The sequence below is a fragment of the Lepisma saccharinum genome, chromosome 26 (genome assembly GCF_977018435.1).
Source record: "Lepisma saccharinum chromosome 26, izLepSacc3.1, whole genome shotgun sequence".
NCBI classification, from domain to species: Eukaryota; Metazoa; Arthropoda; class Insecta; order Zygentoma; family Lepismatidae; genus Lepisma; species Lepisma saccharinum.
Genome location: NC_139254.1, coordinates 17,206,192 through 17,220,588, shown reverse-complemented (window position 1 = coordinate 17,220,588; position 14,397 = coordinate 17,206,192). Strand labels below are relative to the sequence as shown.

General features: G+C 37.0%; 1 protein-coding gene across 3 annotated transcripts in view; it reads right to left on the bottom strand.

The window, feature by feature from the left end:
• LOC145979401 (DNA ligase 4-like) overlaps nt 1-14,397 on the bottom strand; it is a 68,082-nt gene that overhangs the window by 13,686 nt on the left and 39,999 nt on the right. For 2 of the 3 annotated variants that reach the window (XM_083112270.1, XM_083112269.1), the window contains exons 11-13: nt 12,743-12,936; nt 8,382-8,519; nt 1,115-1,261 (exon numbers count right to left, since the gene is read on the bottom strand). In XM_083112270.1, coding sequence (XP_082968396.1) covers nt 1,115-1,261; nt 8,382-8,519; nt 12,743-12,936 — 479 coding nt within the window. The remainder of the gene's footprint in view (nt 1-1,114; nt 1,262-8,381; nt 8,520-12,742; nt 12,937-14,397) is intronic. The other variant, XM_083112271.1, reaches the window with a different exon arrangement.

The following is a 14,397-nucleotide window of genomic DNA, read 5'->3' as shown; positions in this document are numbered from 1 at the left end:
TTGTGGTATTTTTTACGTAACCTTCAAGTAAAAATTTATAAAACTACATTAGCACATAATTGCTTTCATAGTTTAAACCACCAAACAACAGATTTTATCAAATTATGCAACTAAAGTTCAAATCACCAACCCTGAGACCTTCTGTAAACAAAACCACCTGCATGCAGAAAGCATTGCAAACTCGTAGAAGTAAAATAATCCACACGAAAATCCAGCATTGTTACAGGATTCATTACATAAGGTGAAACAACGGCCAATTTGTAGTATGGGATACGCTGCCGCAAATGACGTCTAAACCCAATGCTCTTTCTTTTGTACTTATTGCTTCACCTTTACAGTTAACTCTTTGCACCAGTAATCATTTCCCATAAATTTGGCTTCTTTCTTGCATGTGAATTGAATATATTTTACTTGCATTTTTTTAGACAAAATGATATAACATGGTAATGTATATTTCTAAGGTTCGATATAGATAGGAGTGTATTTGAAATTTATTTGTAGATTTTATGTAAATTGTATCTTATGTAAATAAAATATATAATGGGCATAAACAGCCATATGCAATGCTGTTAAATCCAATAAATATATTGATGATGATGATCAAAACAAGACAAAGAAAGTTCGTAAATTTATTGCGGTTGGAAACTTTGACAAGCATCCTAATAACGATTTTTGTTCCGCCAAATATAGTGCACTTCGTAAAATAACTTGGTGACATGGCAAGGCAAGATAAGTGTGAACATTTTGTAGGAATATGCATTGTAACTTTCAATGAGTTTAGAGATTTGTGTACATAATGATGTATTTTATAACATTGGTTATTTTCTAAAAATAATCATGTGAACAGCAAGGAAGTAGTGTCACTTTCAACATGATGAGTTCTATGTGTGCAGGAAAGTCTCAGTGTTCAGTGATACATCGAATCAGTGAGACTGTTTGTTTACAGAAGGTCTCAGGGTTGGTGATTTACACTTTAGTCTCTTGTAATTTATGAAAAATAAAGCTTTCATTTTAAGGGCAAAAATTATTTCCAGGTCTTTTTTTTTTCAATTTTTCGGTCATTTTAAAGATATTTTTTTAGATTATTTTAGGTCATCAACTACATTAAACCTACTTGTTCTATGGATGATACATCAACTCCTTGGAACTGACTTCCTAATGTAATGGTCTGAGTTGCACGTATCACCTTGCGTCTCTTGGATGGAGACACAGACTCCTCATTGTCATCTACATGTCTTGAATATAGCTTGCCGGATGACAGCTTAAAAGAAAAACATTCACAAAATGTTTATTCAATATGCAACTTAACATACACAAATTTTTTACATAATTTTTAATAATCAAATATATTTTATATCAACCTAATCACTATAAAGAATGTAATATTATTCACAAAATTCATTGTATAACTGCTTCTTAATGATGCTGTTAAATTCTTTTCACTGTTATTACTGGAATACACTATGTTCCAAAAGTGATTATCAGGGTTTGAAGTAGTTGGTATATTGAAACAGGTAAGGTAAAGGTAAAGTTCTCCCAGTGCACATAGCACCGTGCCATGAAGGCACATTTAGGGGATGGTAGGGTAGGGCCCCACACATTCTCGATCTAGGCCATTTTGGATGTTCTGTGATCATGAGCCCCGGAGCCTCTTTATGCAGGGACAAGGCTGGAAAAATTCCAACCTTAGATCATGCACCTCGAACCTAGGTCTCACGCATGGCGGTCAGACACCCTACCGACTAGAGACAAGGGTCAATGTTTATATTGTACATGTACGATAAGAATGGCTGTGGAAGTTTGATGCCCTGAGTGCTTGCCATTCATTTCCCTTCAGTGACAGCGGCGTAAGTGTATTACAAGATGGCGACTCCCATGCAGAAGATCTTTTGTGTCATTGAATTTGCACGGTGTGGTTCTGCCGTTTCAGTACAGTGAGCTTTTCGACGTTGTCAATGGCTTAATCAGTTTCAAACAACTGGATGTGTCTTCGAAGGGATGAGTTCTAGACTTCCAAGCGCATTGAACGAAAGCGTCGGGAAGCATTGGACAACTGGCTGGATGTGTGCTGTGTCACGAAAGGTGCTCACATTGAACATTTATAAGGTGCACTATGTAAACATGTTGAGTTCGTTGTTTACTCCCATGCAAGCTTTGTTCTTGCTCCCCACATACACGGAAATTAAACAACTATGAAACCCGGTAATCATTTTCAGACACACTGTATTATTCAAACTAAAATTATATGTCCGATGAAAGGAGAGTGTGTTATACCAAACCATAACAGTAAAAATTGTGTTTATGTGCTTATAAGAACCGTAAACTGGAAGAAGACTACTTTAAAACAAGTAAACATTATTTATTAGGGAGAGACTTACATATTTTTTTTTGCTGATACAAATAAAGCACTGATATAAAATTTATTGATACACTCAATGTTTTACTGAAACACTGCAAATTTTCCATGAAGAATTTGAAAGTCTATTCACATCTGATCCAATAATTAGGTTGTCTGATTGTGATGAGGGAGATACAGATTCAATTTCAGGGGGTGAGTATTCTCTGGTGCAGATTATTCTGACAACATCCCCATAAAAAAGCAGCTCAGGGGTTTACCCAGCCTCTAATCGAATGGTGCATAGGGGTAAATGCAGTCAGAGCAAGGTTTTAATCACCTCCAGGATCACTTACACCCTTCCCTCCCCATGCCTCCTACATGCCTTCAAGGCACAGTGCAATGCACAGGGAATAGCTTTACCTTTTTCTTGACTTCTTATAGGGCGATTGCAATGGGCATTGACTTTGCAAGAGAAGAAAATTAGTTTACAACACCAGAGTACATGAATTTTAATAATTTTACTGGTAAACCAACAAGTCTATAATTACAAAAGCAGTATAAAAACTGTCATTTCAGTGTTCAAATGGAGAATAAAACCCTAAATTTGATTTTAAAAACTACACATGCAACACAATTAAACATTTCCCTTCTAAGAGCACATTTATGTAGTTTTTAGAGTGAAAAATGAATTCCTGTGTAAAGGAGTCCATTTTGTTCGCTTTTGCAGAATTAATCAATTTTCCATGATTTGCATAACTCACAGGATAATTCAAGACTTCAGAAAGTGTCGTGTCGGTAAATAAACTCTTAAATTTCATAAAAATAGAAATTGTAGCTTCCCTGGTGACGTGATTCGAACAAGGGTTCTCAGATTATCAGCCAGGTTAAATCAGCGTAAGCTTCCAATGTTTCAAGCGCATACATTACTCTCATCATCAGAGAATGTAAAAATGGAGACCAGTGTTGGGTTAAATATATGACTTTGATGGGGCGGAATTTGATGTTAAGTTTATTTCGCATAATTTCGTGCCAAAAAAAGTAGGAAAATGCAACTCACTTTTCAAAAACATGAGAAATGAACATTACAGTGTGTTATTTCACACTTCAGGTTTTCGTCAAAAATGAAACAAGCATGCCACTAATAATTACTAATACTGATAATCTGTCCTATCCCTGGTATTTATTAACGCTACTATTCCACTTTTTTTCTTTATCAAAGGCATATCTTCATTTAGTATGTGTAAGCTCCTGAAAATAAAAACCTACAAAAGGTTTGCCGGTGAAAATACATATGTGTGTGTGTGTTTTATACTAGAGGTGGACCTATATGAATTTCTAAATAGTAGGGATGGGCCGATATGGAATTTTGGCCAATACCGATAAAGTACAGATATAAAATTTACTGATACCGATAACCGATATTCTACCGATCCGATATAAAATTAGAAATGGTCCTTAAAGAACCCGAAAGGTTCATTGACCTCCTTGATAAATATGTGTTTCAAGTTGACTGCAGTGAAAAATAAATTGCATATTTAGACATTTACTTTTTTAGAAAGTAGGGCATGGAGATTATCCATAAAAATTAGAACAAAATGGCAAAATTTTGCAATAAATTATCAGATATTTATCGATATATCAGATCAGTAAAATAATCGGTAATTTTACCGATAAACCGATACACTGATATGCCCATATCAGCCGATACTGATAGAGTACCGATTAATCGGACCCATCCCTACTAAATAGAATAGAATAGAAATAGATAGAAAACATCCCCATGAACAACCTGTATAATCCATTCCCTTCTAAATTTATGTCTAAAAAGGTGAATGCAATGCAGCCTGCTTAAGAAAAATAAAACTCTATTTGTAATATCAACTTTACGAAGCCATAATATTTCCTTTATACTGTATTAGATGCAGACAAGAGTGCCCACAGGGGGGGATTCATGATGCAAATTTTGGGGGGACACAATTTTATACCAATTCTATACATATATCTTAACACAAAAATGGAGGGGATCGTTTCTTTGATTGACTTGTTATTGATTTTTAGTTACGGTCATTATGTACAGTTTTCTACATACCTGTGGATGATCACGGCAATAGGGTTGAAATAAACCTTACCTTTTATGCCCTTAGAATCGGTTTAGAAGAGGGGGTGCTGTTCGCATTAATACAAGGTTAGTCAAGCAGACAAACTGCTAAGAATAGGTTCAGTACACTAACAATGGCAGTGAGCCTGAGAAGTTCTGTACGTTTTATGTTAGCAAACATGAAAGTTAGCCTACAGTACTTAAAGTAAACATATATTGCTTAAATATGTCTGTATTATATTATACGAGGCTTGTCCGGAAAGTAAAGATACAAACACATTTGCACGTTAAGGGAAAAATTTGTACCAAATTTGGCAACACTGGCAGTAACCGTGATCCATACGACGAGGATTGGGAGTGAGTCGTCAGTGCTGCGCTGAGTCTTGTGCAAGGAACACGCGTTGGAAATGGCAGCGGCGATACCGAATCCCGCCAAGTGCAAAGTGCGTGCCGTGATCAGGTTTTTGCAGACACAAGGAAAGCGTCCATCGGAGATCCACCGAGAAATTGTGACTGTGTACGGGAACGTAATGAATCGTCAAAATGTGGCAAAATGGTGCCGTGCCTTCGCAGGAGGTCGACGTGATGTTCATGATGAAGAGAGAAGTGGGAGGCCGTCCGTGATCACTGACGACCTTCGCAATCGTATTGAAGCAGAGGTGCGTGCGAATAGGCAGCTGACAATTCGAGAATTCTGTGTGATGTTTCCTGACAGTTCGAAAACCACTATTCATGAAGTTGTGAGTGAGTCAGGGTACAGAAAGTTGTGTGCACGCTGGGTCCCAAGACATTTGACTGACGAACACAGAATCCGCTTTATTCATGACAACGCCCGCCCCCATGCAGCGAATGTCACCAAGGATCTGCTTGCACAGTTTCAATGGGAGGTCCTTCACCATCTGCCATACAGCCCCGACCTTGCACCCAGCGACTAACAACTGTTCCTGTACCTCAAGAAAAATCTTGGTGGAAAACACTTTGCCGACGACGATGAAGTTAGGGAAGAAGTCACAACTTGGTTCCAGATGCAGGCGGCGAATTTCTACGATTCAGGGATACAAAAACTTGTTCCGTGTCTGAACAAATGTTTGGACAATGGTGGCACTTATGTGGATAAATAGCCTCTGTATCAGTGTATCAAGTGTAACTTTAGTTGAGAGCAATACATTTATTTTATATCTTATTTTTTGTTTGTATCTTTACTTTCCGGACAAGCCTCGTATATTATATTGTTCCGTAAATTTTGTCTGACCAAAATAATTTGAGTAAATAATACGGCATAAAGGGGGGCGGGGGGAATGTTCTAACTTTTGGGGGGATTGCATCATAGGACTGGGGGGGGGGATGGACACTCCTGGATGCAGATGTATGGTTATCAATGCAAAGGAGGGAAAGGGAGAGATTACTGGTATCAGAAAGCATGTGTTCAAATTTAATCACTGACACTTATGGATACTCTTCTGAATTGATTGATTGATTGTTTATTTACTTTGTTTTTCCGCTACTTTTGGCTACTTATGAAGATGAGGATGATATGATGAAATTGATGCAGGGCCACTCACAAAGAACACCCATACCAGGGCCAGGATTTAAAACCTGACACTCCTGGTGTCGTAGCGCACTGTGCTAACCACTCCACCACAGAGGTCGGAGACACTTTTCTGGAGCCCGAGTGTCTTGAGTGTCGGCAAAATTGCCGGTGGTTTAAATATCCTGGAAATTATGCAAAATGCATAATTTTCATTAGCCTAGCATAAGTATAACCAATAGATTTTGTTATTAAATAATTATCACACATGAAATTATGAATATTTTAAAATAAAACTCTCATCTATTGATATCGATTACACTGTGCGACAATGAAAATTGCCACAGAACAAAAACATGTGATTCCTATGAAGTTCAGTGCCCTGATGACAATAGAGAAAACTGTTTTTCGCTATCACCTAAACTTTTCTCTGGAAACGCATTTTTATCAGCGCACGACTGTATGTTATTGTTGTTGCGGTGCTTATCAGCACAGCCTGTTACTAGGGCTCGACAGTGCATAGGGGAGGGGGTGGAGAGGGTAGGGATAGATAGTCACTTGGTTGAGGATTAGTGGAGTTGCAGTTATTTGCATCAGTCAGTTGCTAGTGTTGCTAGTGTCCTGCAGTGTGTGTAGTGCAAAACCCCTAACGTGAAGAATACTGTTTGTGCGTGTTTATTGTGTTCAGCGATGTCTAGGAAGTGTGTTAATTCACCAAAACTTTTCTGTTATGTGTGTGGTGACTTTCCGACGAAGTCCCAAGGACGTCAGAGGCGTACGAGTTGTATTTTGAATCAAAGGTAGATGACGGTAAGTGTTGGGCACCACAGAACTGTTGCTCACGTTGCTCCTGCTATTTAGGAGGTTGGTTGCATGGAACCCAACTATCTATGCCATTTGCCGTACCACAGTTGTGAAGGGAACCTAGAGACCACATAACAAATTAGTTTAACGAAAGTAACAGGAATCTCAAGTAAATCACAACACACAGTTTCATATTCAAATTTGGAATCTGCAATGTGCCCAGTTCCGCATTCTGATTCTCTCCCAGTTCCAAAACCACCAGCAGAATGGGCATTAAAAGATGAAACCGGCGATGGAAGTGACCAACCAATAGATCACGAAGATCTTGATTACACACCATCTACATCACAGCCCCAACCACAGCCATTGTCACAGGCAGAATTGAACGATCTTGTAAAAGATCTAAATATTTCAAAAAGGGAAGCAGAATTACTTGGGTTTCGTCTTCAAGAAAAAAATCTGCTACAACCAAACACTAGTATATCATTCCGTAAACGACAGCTTGGTCTTTCCACTTTTTTCTCAATGGCAGAGAGTCTGGTATATTGTAATGACATAAATGGGCTGCTTCCAGAATTTGGAATGATTCACAATCCGGAAGAATGGCACTTATTCATAGAATCCTCAAAACTAGTCTTAACACTGTTCTCTTACATAACGGAAACGAGAAACCTTCGATACCAGTGGCCCATTGCGGTCAGTTAAAAGAAGCCTACGAGAACATGAGACTACTTCTGAAGTATATTGGCTATTCGAACCACAAATGGAAAATCTGTGGTGATCTCAAAGTTCTGGGACTTGTGATGGGAATGCAGACTGGTTACACAAAATTTTTGCTGTCTCTTGTGTCACTTGGACAGTCGGGCAAGGGAAGACCATTAGGTAGTGAAACAGTGCTTTCGAGAAAAAGCTTCAATCAGGTGAACAAAATGTGTTGGATGAACCCCTTATTGACAAAGAGTGTGTTGTTGCCACCCATCCTTTTTTTATGTTTTGTAATACAAACAATTAATTTTGTTCCATGATCTGTATTTTATCTAGCTACAGGTTCCACCTGTACTGTAATGGAGTCGTTTCCAAGTGTTACGATAGTTGCTACTTTGTTTTCATGAATTACAATATATTGCTAACTATATGAAATATAGGCTAAGTGGTACATGTGGCATATCTTTTCCACAAAAACTGGTACGTGATGGAAAATTTCTGATTTAATTTTCGTAATCAGCATATTTGATTTAGTAAAGAACACCTTCTTTCATTTCACGGCAAGACACAAAGTTCAAATTTGTTGCACTACGTTATTTCCACTTGTGTTTTAAAATTTATAAATACTTTGACAACTTTTAAATGTTTCAATTTCCAACTATTGGCATCAGTATCATTGAGCATCTCTACCAGTATCGGCACTGGTATCCGTATCAAGTCACATTAATATTAGATCAGCTCTAGTTTATATTCAAAAAAACAAATAACAAAATGCCAAAATTTTGCACTAATTTACAGGATATTTACAGACATATTGGCAATTATTGGTACTTTCTACAAACAGCACAACCGAGAGGAGAACAATGACAATTTTCAACATATTTGATGCAGGTGAAATGATAATATACCTTTCTTAACTGGGTGAATTCTTCTGTAGATAAACAATCCTTCCAAGATCTATCATATCTTACTTTGTCAACCCGAGGGAATCTCAACGTGTAGCCTGTCTTGTACCCATCACCTTCGATTATTTCTGTAGCTTTCACCTAAAATGAAAAAAAAAACTCATCAATGTAGTAAAGCATTCTCTAATATTATGCATCTTTCTCCATGTGCAATCACAACAATCAAATTTGTAAAGCTTAGCAAATATAGTGGAAATCTCATTTTATATACCCACAGTTTAAACTTTCCTTGATTTACATTGTTATATAATAAAATTTTCCCAGATTTTAAGTTCTTTAAACATAGTCCGCTGAAAAATGTATAATCAAGGTTCCCATGTATGTAGATTTGCATCATAACTCTTTTTTTTCAATCCACATTTTGAAAATTGAGCTCCCTCCTGGAAAGCTTAAGCAAGACACGGATAAAATTGGTTAAAAAGCAGGGTGGATAAAACTCATTATTTTTATTTACATCAATTTTTTATAATTTTTTTAAAAAATACACTTAAAATTGCTTGCATGTTTTTTGTCACCATACATATAGATATATGTTTTTTTATATAGAATGGTTTTTTTTAGTAAACGACCATGTAAAATATTTGAACAGTTTGATGAAAGCAAATAAAAAAAAATAACATGAAAATGTACATTTTTCTGCTTCTGAAACTGTATATATGAACCTATTATGGAAATGTTTGTTGAGTGTGTTAATGAAAATATCAGCTGCCCTATTTATTTTCAGTTTAATGATGACACTATTTATGGATTAACATGATTAGTATTTTGTATATTTTTCTATACAAAATGTTTGCCATTTTTGCCTATAAAAAATATTGAATTTTAAATCAAGATAAATTTAAGCATGTTTACAGTTTACATATCACATTTCTTTTCATATGAGCTTCCACCCAATTAGTACATATATTTTGTTTCCTTTCTTTTCCTTTCTTATAACATATTGTGATGTGCATGTTACTCACAGCTAAATAATGAAGAACTTTAAAAAGATCTAAGATCAATTACTAGGGGCATGCATATTTCGTTTTTGACGAAAAAACGAAATTTGAAAAAACACATTGTAGTGTTAATTTTTAATGTTTTGGAAAGGTGTGAGATGCATTTTGTGACCATGTTTTGTCACGAAATAATGCGAAATGAACCGCAAAAAGCGAAATTAACTCTTAAACACGAAATTTAGGGTTTATTCACCGACGCGACACCTTCTAAGGTCTGAATTATCCTGAGAGTTATGCAATTCCCGGAAAATTGATTAATTCTGCTGTTAATATTGGAGAAACAAAAATTGACTCCTTTACACAGAAATAAACTTAATACTCTGATAACTACATAAATGGGCTATTAGAAGTGAAATGTTAATTCTGTGGAATAAGCGTAGTTTTTAAATCAAATTTAGGATTATATTCACAATTTTAAAACCAAAATGTCATTTTATATAGCATTTTTTATGTGATTATTCACCGCTATAACATCGATATTTTATTTTATTTACCGCTTTTGAACCCGAAATTGACTCAGTTTTTATACCGAAATTTTGCTTTTTTATTTACCAAAAATATGTGCCTCTATCAATTACTTATGTGTGTGAGTACGATTTGTCGATCAAAACAACGTTTCAGAGGTCGAGACTGCCTCCTTCTTCAGGTTAATGCATATTCTTAGGCACCAAACATGGTGTCACGTTAAGAAAGTGTTCACCTTGGACTGGTGACGCACGGGTTTCATGAGGGGAAAACTAAGGAGGGGAAGTTGCTTCCTTCTACGTGTCGAGCATACGCTGCACATTCGCTTCTCCCAAGCACTGGCCGGGTGGCTTCTAACAGCCGCTTCGGACGTTTTTTTTATGTTTTAGATTGTGATATGCATGGTTTTAGATTTGTGTGTGGATAGAATGGCAGTTTTTATAGCTATAATGTGGGTTCTTCAATTAAGTGTTTTTTACCATGTAATGAGGCGAATCATTACTTGATCCCCTTTTATTTTATATGTTTAATTAATTAATTTAATTGGATCGATCGAGTTTTAGTGTCATGTATTTTGGTAATGTTGTGCATTTCTGTGTATTCATGTACGTAGGTGTGTCTCTGGACAGCCGGCAAGCGGAAAGTTCCCAGTAACGGTTAGGTGATTAGCGGGGGGCCTATAAAAGGGAGGGAAGGGAGCAGTTGGCCTCAGATGTTTTGGTGCAATACGGCGAGTTAAAGAGGTGTCTTTTCTCTATGGGGCAAAACGAAGAATTTTCTTGATAATATGAATCAGCGGGAACACTAACTTCTTTCCTTCTTATAATACACACACTTGATCTTTTTTTCACATTTAATTCGATAGTACATCTCATGTGGGAAACTGGGTACATATGTACACATACCTTCAGCCACCTTTTTTGGTAATGAAGGTTATATATTTTTTTTTACTGGTGAAGTTAGTGGCTACACGAGTCTACACACACTCTCTTCGGGAAGGGGCTACAGGGTACACCGAAATTAAGATTTTGTGAATAATGGCCAAGAATTAACTTATGTAAATATAATATGAATAAACCTATATATATATATATCTAAAAGGAAATGGGCGTTAAGTTATAATTTGAAGAAGTACCTGTCTATTGCCTAAACTAGCATCCACAGAACTTCAGGTACTGCAAGTTTTGAACCTAGGGACAAGGATTCAAAAATGTATGGTTGTGTATATTGTGTATGTTGCTGAGAATCGCCTTAAAAGCACAAACTACACCTATACATACTAGTATAACTTGCAGTACCTGAAGTTCTGTGGATGCTAGTTTAGGCAATAGACAGGTACTTCTTCAAATTATAACTTAACGCCCATTTCCTTTTAGATATATATATATATATAGGTTTATTCATATTATATTTACATAAGTTAATTCTTGGCCATTATTCACAAAATCTTAATTTCGGTGTACCCTGTAGCCCCTTCCCGAAGAGAGTGTGTGTAGACTCGTGTAGCCACTAACTTCACCAGTAAAAAAAAATATATAACCTTCATTACCAAAAAAGGTGGCTGAAGGTATGTGTACATATGTACCCAGTTTCCCACATGAGATGTACTATCGAATTAAATGTGAAAAAAAGATCAAGTGTGTGTATTATAAGAAGGAAAGAAGTTAGTGTTCCCGCTGATTCATATTATCAAGAAAATTCTTCGTTTCGCCCCATAGAGAAAAGACACCTCTTTAACTCGCCGTATTGCACCAAAACATCTGAGGCCAACTGCTCCCTCCCCTTCCTTTTATAGGCCCCCCGCTAATCACCTAACAGTTACTGGGAACTTTCCACTTGCCGGCTGTCCAGAGACACACCTACCTACCCAACGGCCAAGAATACGCACGTACATGAATACATAGACATCCACAACATTACCAAAATACATGACACTAAAACCCGATCGATCTAATTAAATTAATTAATTAAACATATAAAATAAAAGAGGATCAAGTAATGATTCACCTCATTACAACCATAACTTTTAACCTGTATCCTCAACTAACACTTTCTTAACGTGACACCATGTTTGGTGCCTAAGAATACGCATTAACCTGAAGAAGGAGGCAGTCTTGACCTCTGAAATGTTGTTTTGATCGACAAATCGTACTCACACACGTAAGTAATTGATCTTAGATCTTTTTAAAGTTCTTCATTATTTATTCCTTTCATAGAGCCTAAAAATTCCATTAAAGGATCATAAGATTAATGTACTTTCACCAAAAGTGATTCGGATATCTACAAAATCCTTATGTACATTATTCTATAAAATATTTATTTAAAGTTATTTAAATCAGTGGTTTTTTTTAAAAAAAATACAGCCTGAATTAAATCTTGATTTAAATCGCGATTTCTAGATCACACATAATTCACAAAATTATTATTGTTTTATTCATTTGGTTTATTTTACTTTGCTTTTTTGCCACTTTTGGCTAATCACGAAGATGAATGATGATATGATGAAATTGATGAAGAGACACTCACAAAGAACAATGCTCTGGCCGTGACATGAACCTGGGACCCTGGCATTGTAGCATGGTGTGCAAACTATTCTGCCTCAGCGGTCGGCTCATAATTCACAAAAAATAATAGATTTTGTTTTGTTCACTGCTGTTCATACAAAGTTGCATGCTCTTGTCTTTTAAATTATGTCAAGTATCTGAGAATGTGATGTACAAATTCAATATAAAAGAGGGACATTTTTAACTTTTAATGAAATCTGTGTATGTCAATTTATCGTACGTATTGAATGGAACTCAAGGACGACACTTAGCAACAAATAAGAAAAAGTCCACAAACCTCCACTATGTGCGAATTCTCTGGAGCTATCCAAAAATCAGGCTTTTCCTTTGTCCAAACGATTCCCTTGGGGCACTCACCCTTCTTCACAGGATGCCAGTGGGGATTCAACTTCGTCAGCAACTGACCCAGCTCTTCCAGCGAGTAACCTGAACCAACGCGTGCAATCGAGTGAAATTCATTTGGTTCTTCATCTGCAAAAAAGAATGAAAGCTTAAAACTATTCTCATATTGTGTATATATTATACATGCATAAATAAATTTAATTAAAATTTGTTTAACAATATACCATTTTCAAAGAACAGTCAACTCTCAATTCTACGACCTCGGGTATAATGACCCTCTCGAAGTAATGACCCTTTTCCCGGGAACCGGGAAAAATTTAGAAAAAGTTGAAACATTTGGAAACAAAGTTGAAAAATTGAAGGAAATTGGCCGAAAAATAAGTTGTTTTTTTTTACTCAACTCTACCGCTCACAATTGGGTCTGAACTAAAAATAGACACCACCACACCATGCTTGAGTGATATCCAATAGCACTTCACCTCTGCCCTCCCCTCCCTCAAGTGCACCAACCCTGCACCTGACGGCCACTACCCAACATGCCAGGCTTGTTTTGCCATGCTTGCTCTTGGATACGCGAGAAGAGAAGATCGAATTTGCTTGGATGTTAATTTAAATCGACCATGACTTGTTTCCTTGTCCTAAGAGCTGCTGAAAACTCGTGGGGTAGGGGGGGAGGGAGGGAGCAGCCCAAAATGACTACTGGACTTGCAGTCTTTGCCAATGTGTATGGCAGGTCAAGCTCTTTCATCGATAAATACACCACCTTGAGAGATAAGATCGAAGGAATGTTCCAAGATACAGACGCGTGGCGCCTGGAAGTCTGGCCCATCTGTCCAGCTCTGACCTAGAGTTCAGCAGGTTCCCGTGAGTGAGCAACTCTCGGCCTTGTAGCCGACAACTTCCGGTAACCACTTTCATTCAAAACGTGTTCTTTGTTTCCTGTAACACTTCATAAAAAAGCGAAACTGTTAGATATAATCAAAACCACATAGGCCAACTAAAGATCGTCAATCCACTTAATGCGTTGTCATCCAGGTTTCCACAAAACTTTACTTCGATCTTATGTGCATCATACTCCAGTTTCCCACTTAATACGTTTTCCTAATTGTGTCGATGTCATAATATTTGCCAAAAAAGTGTTCCGTAGGCTGACTGATTTTTCCCTCTTTTCCTGTCAGCAAACATGGGGGGGAGGTGCGATGCCGATTGTTTTAGCCACAATTTTCTTGCTCGTGTGTGCACACAGGCTGATTGCAGGCGAGGGTGGAAGTGGACCACCCCTCTTCCTTTTCTTTGTCTAAAATGGGGCAAGCAGTTCTGGATATATTCTTGAAAACGAACAAAAACCATAGAACAAGTAAAAAAAAATGACCCTCCGTCCCTTTCCCCAGTTCATTCTCCGCCACTGGTGTGCACGGCAATGTTGATAATTGCAGAATACAGGTCCATTTTTTTTTTATGCTGTTGTCTGCATATTAAATATTGCCTGTATTATTGTCTGTTGCATGGTAAAATGTAAAGCAAGGGTAATTTCTTTCTTCTTTACACTGCTGTTAAAAGTTCGACAGTTGCGTTATCTTTAAAATGCCG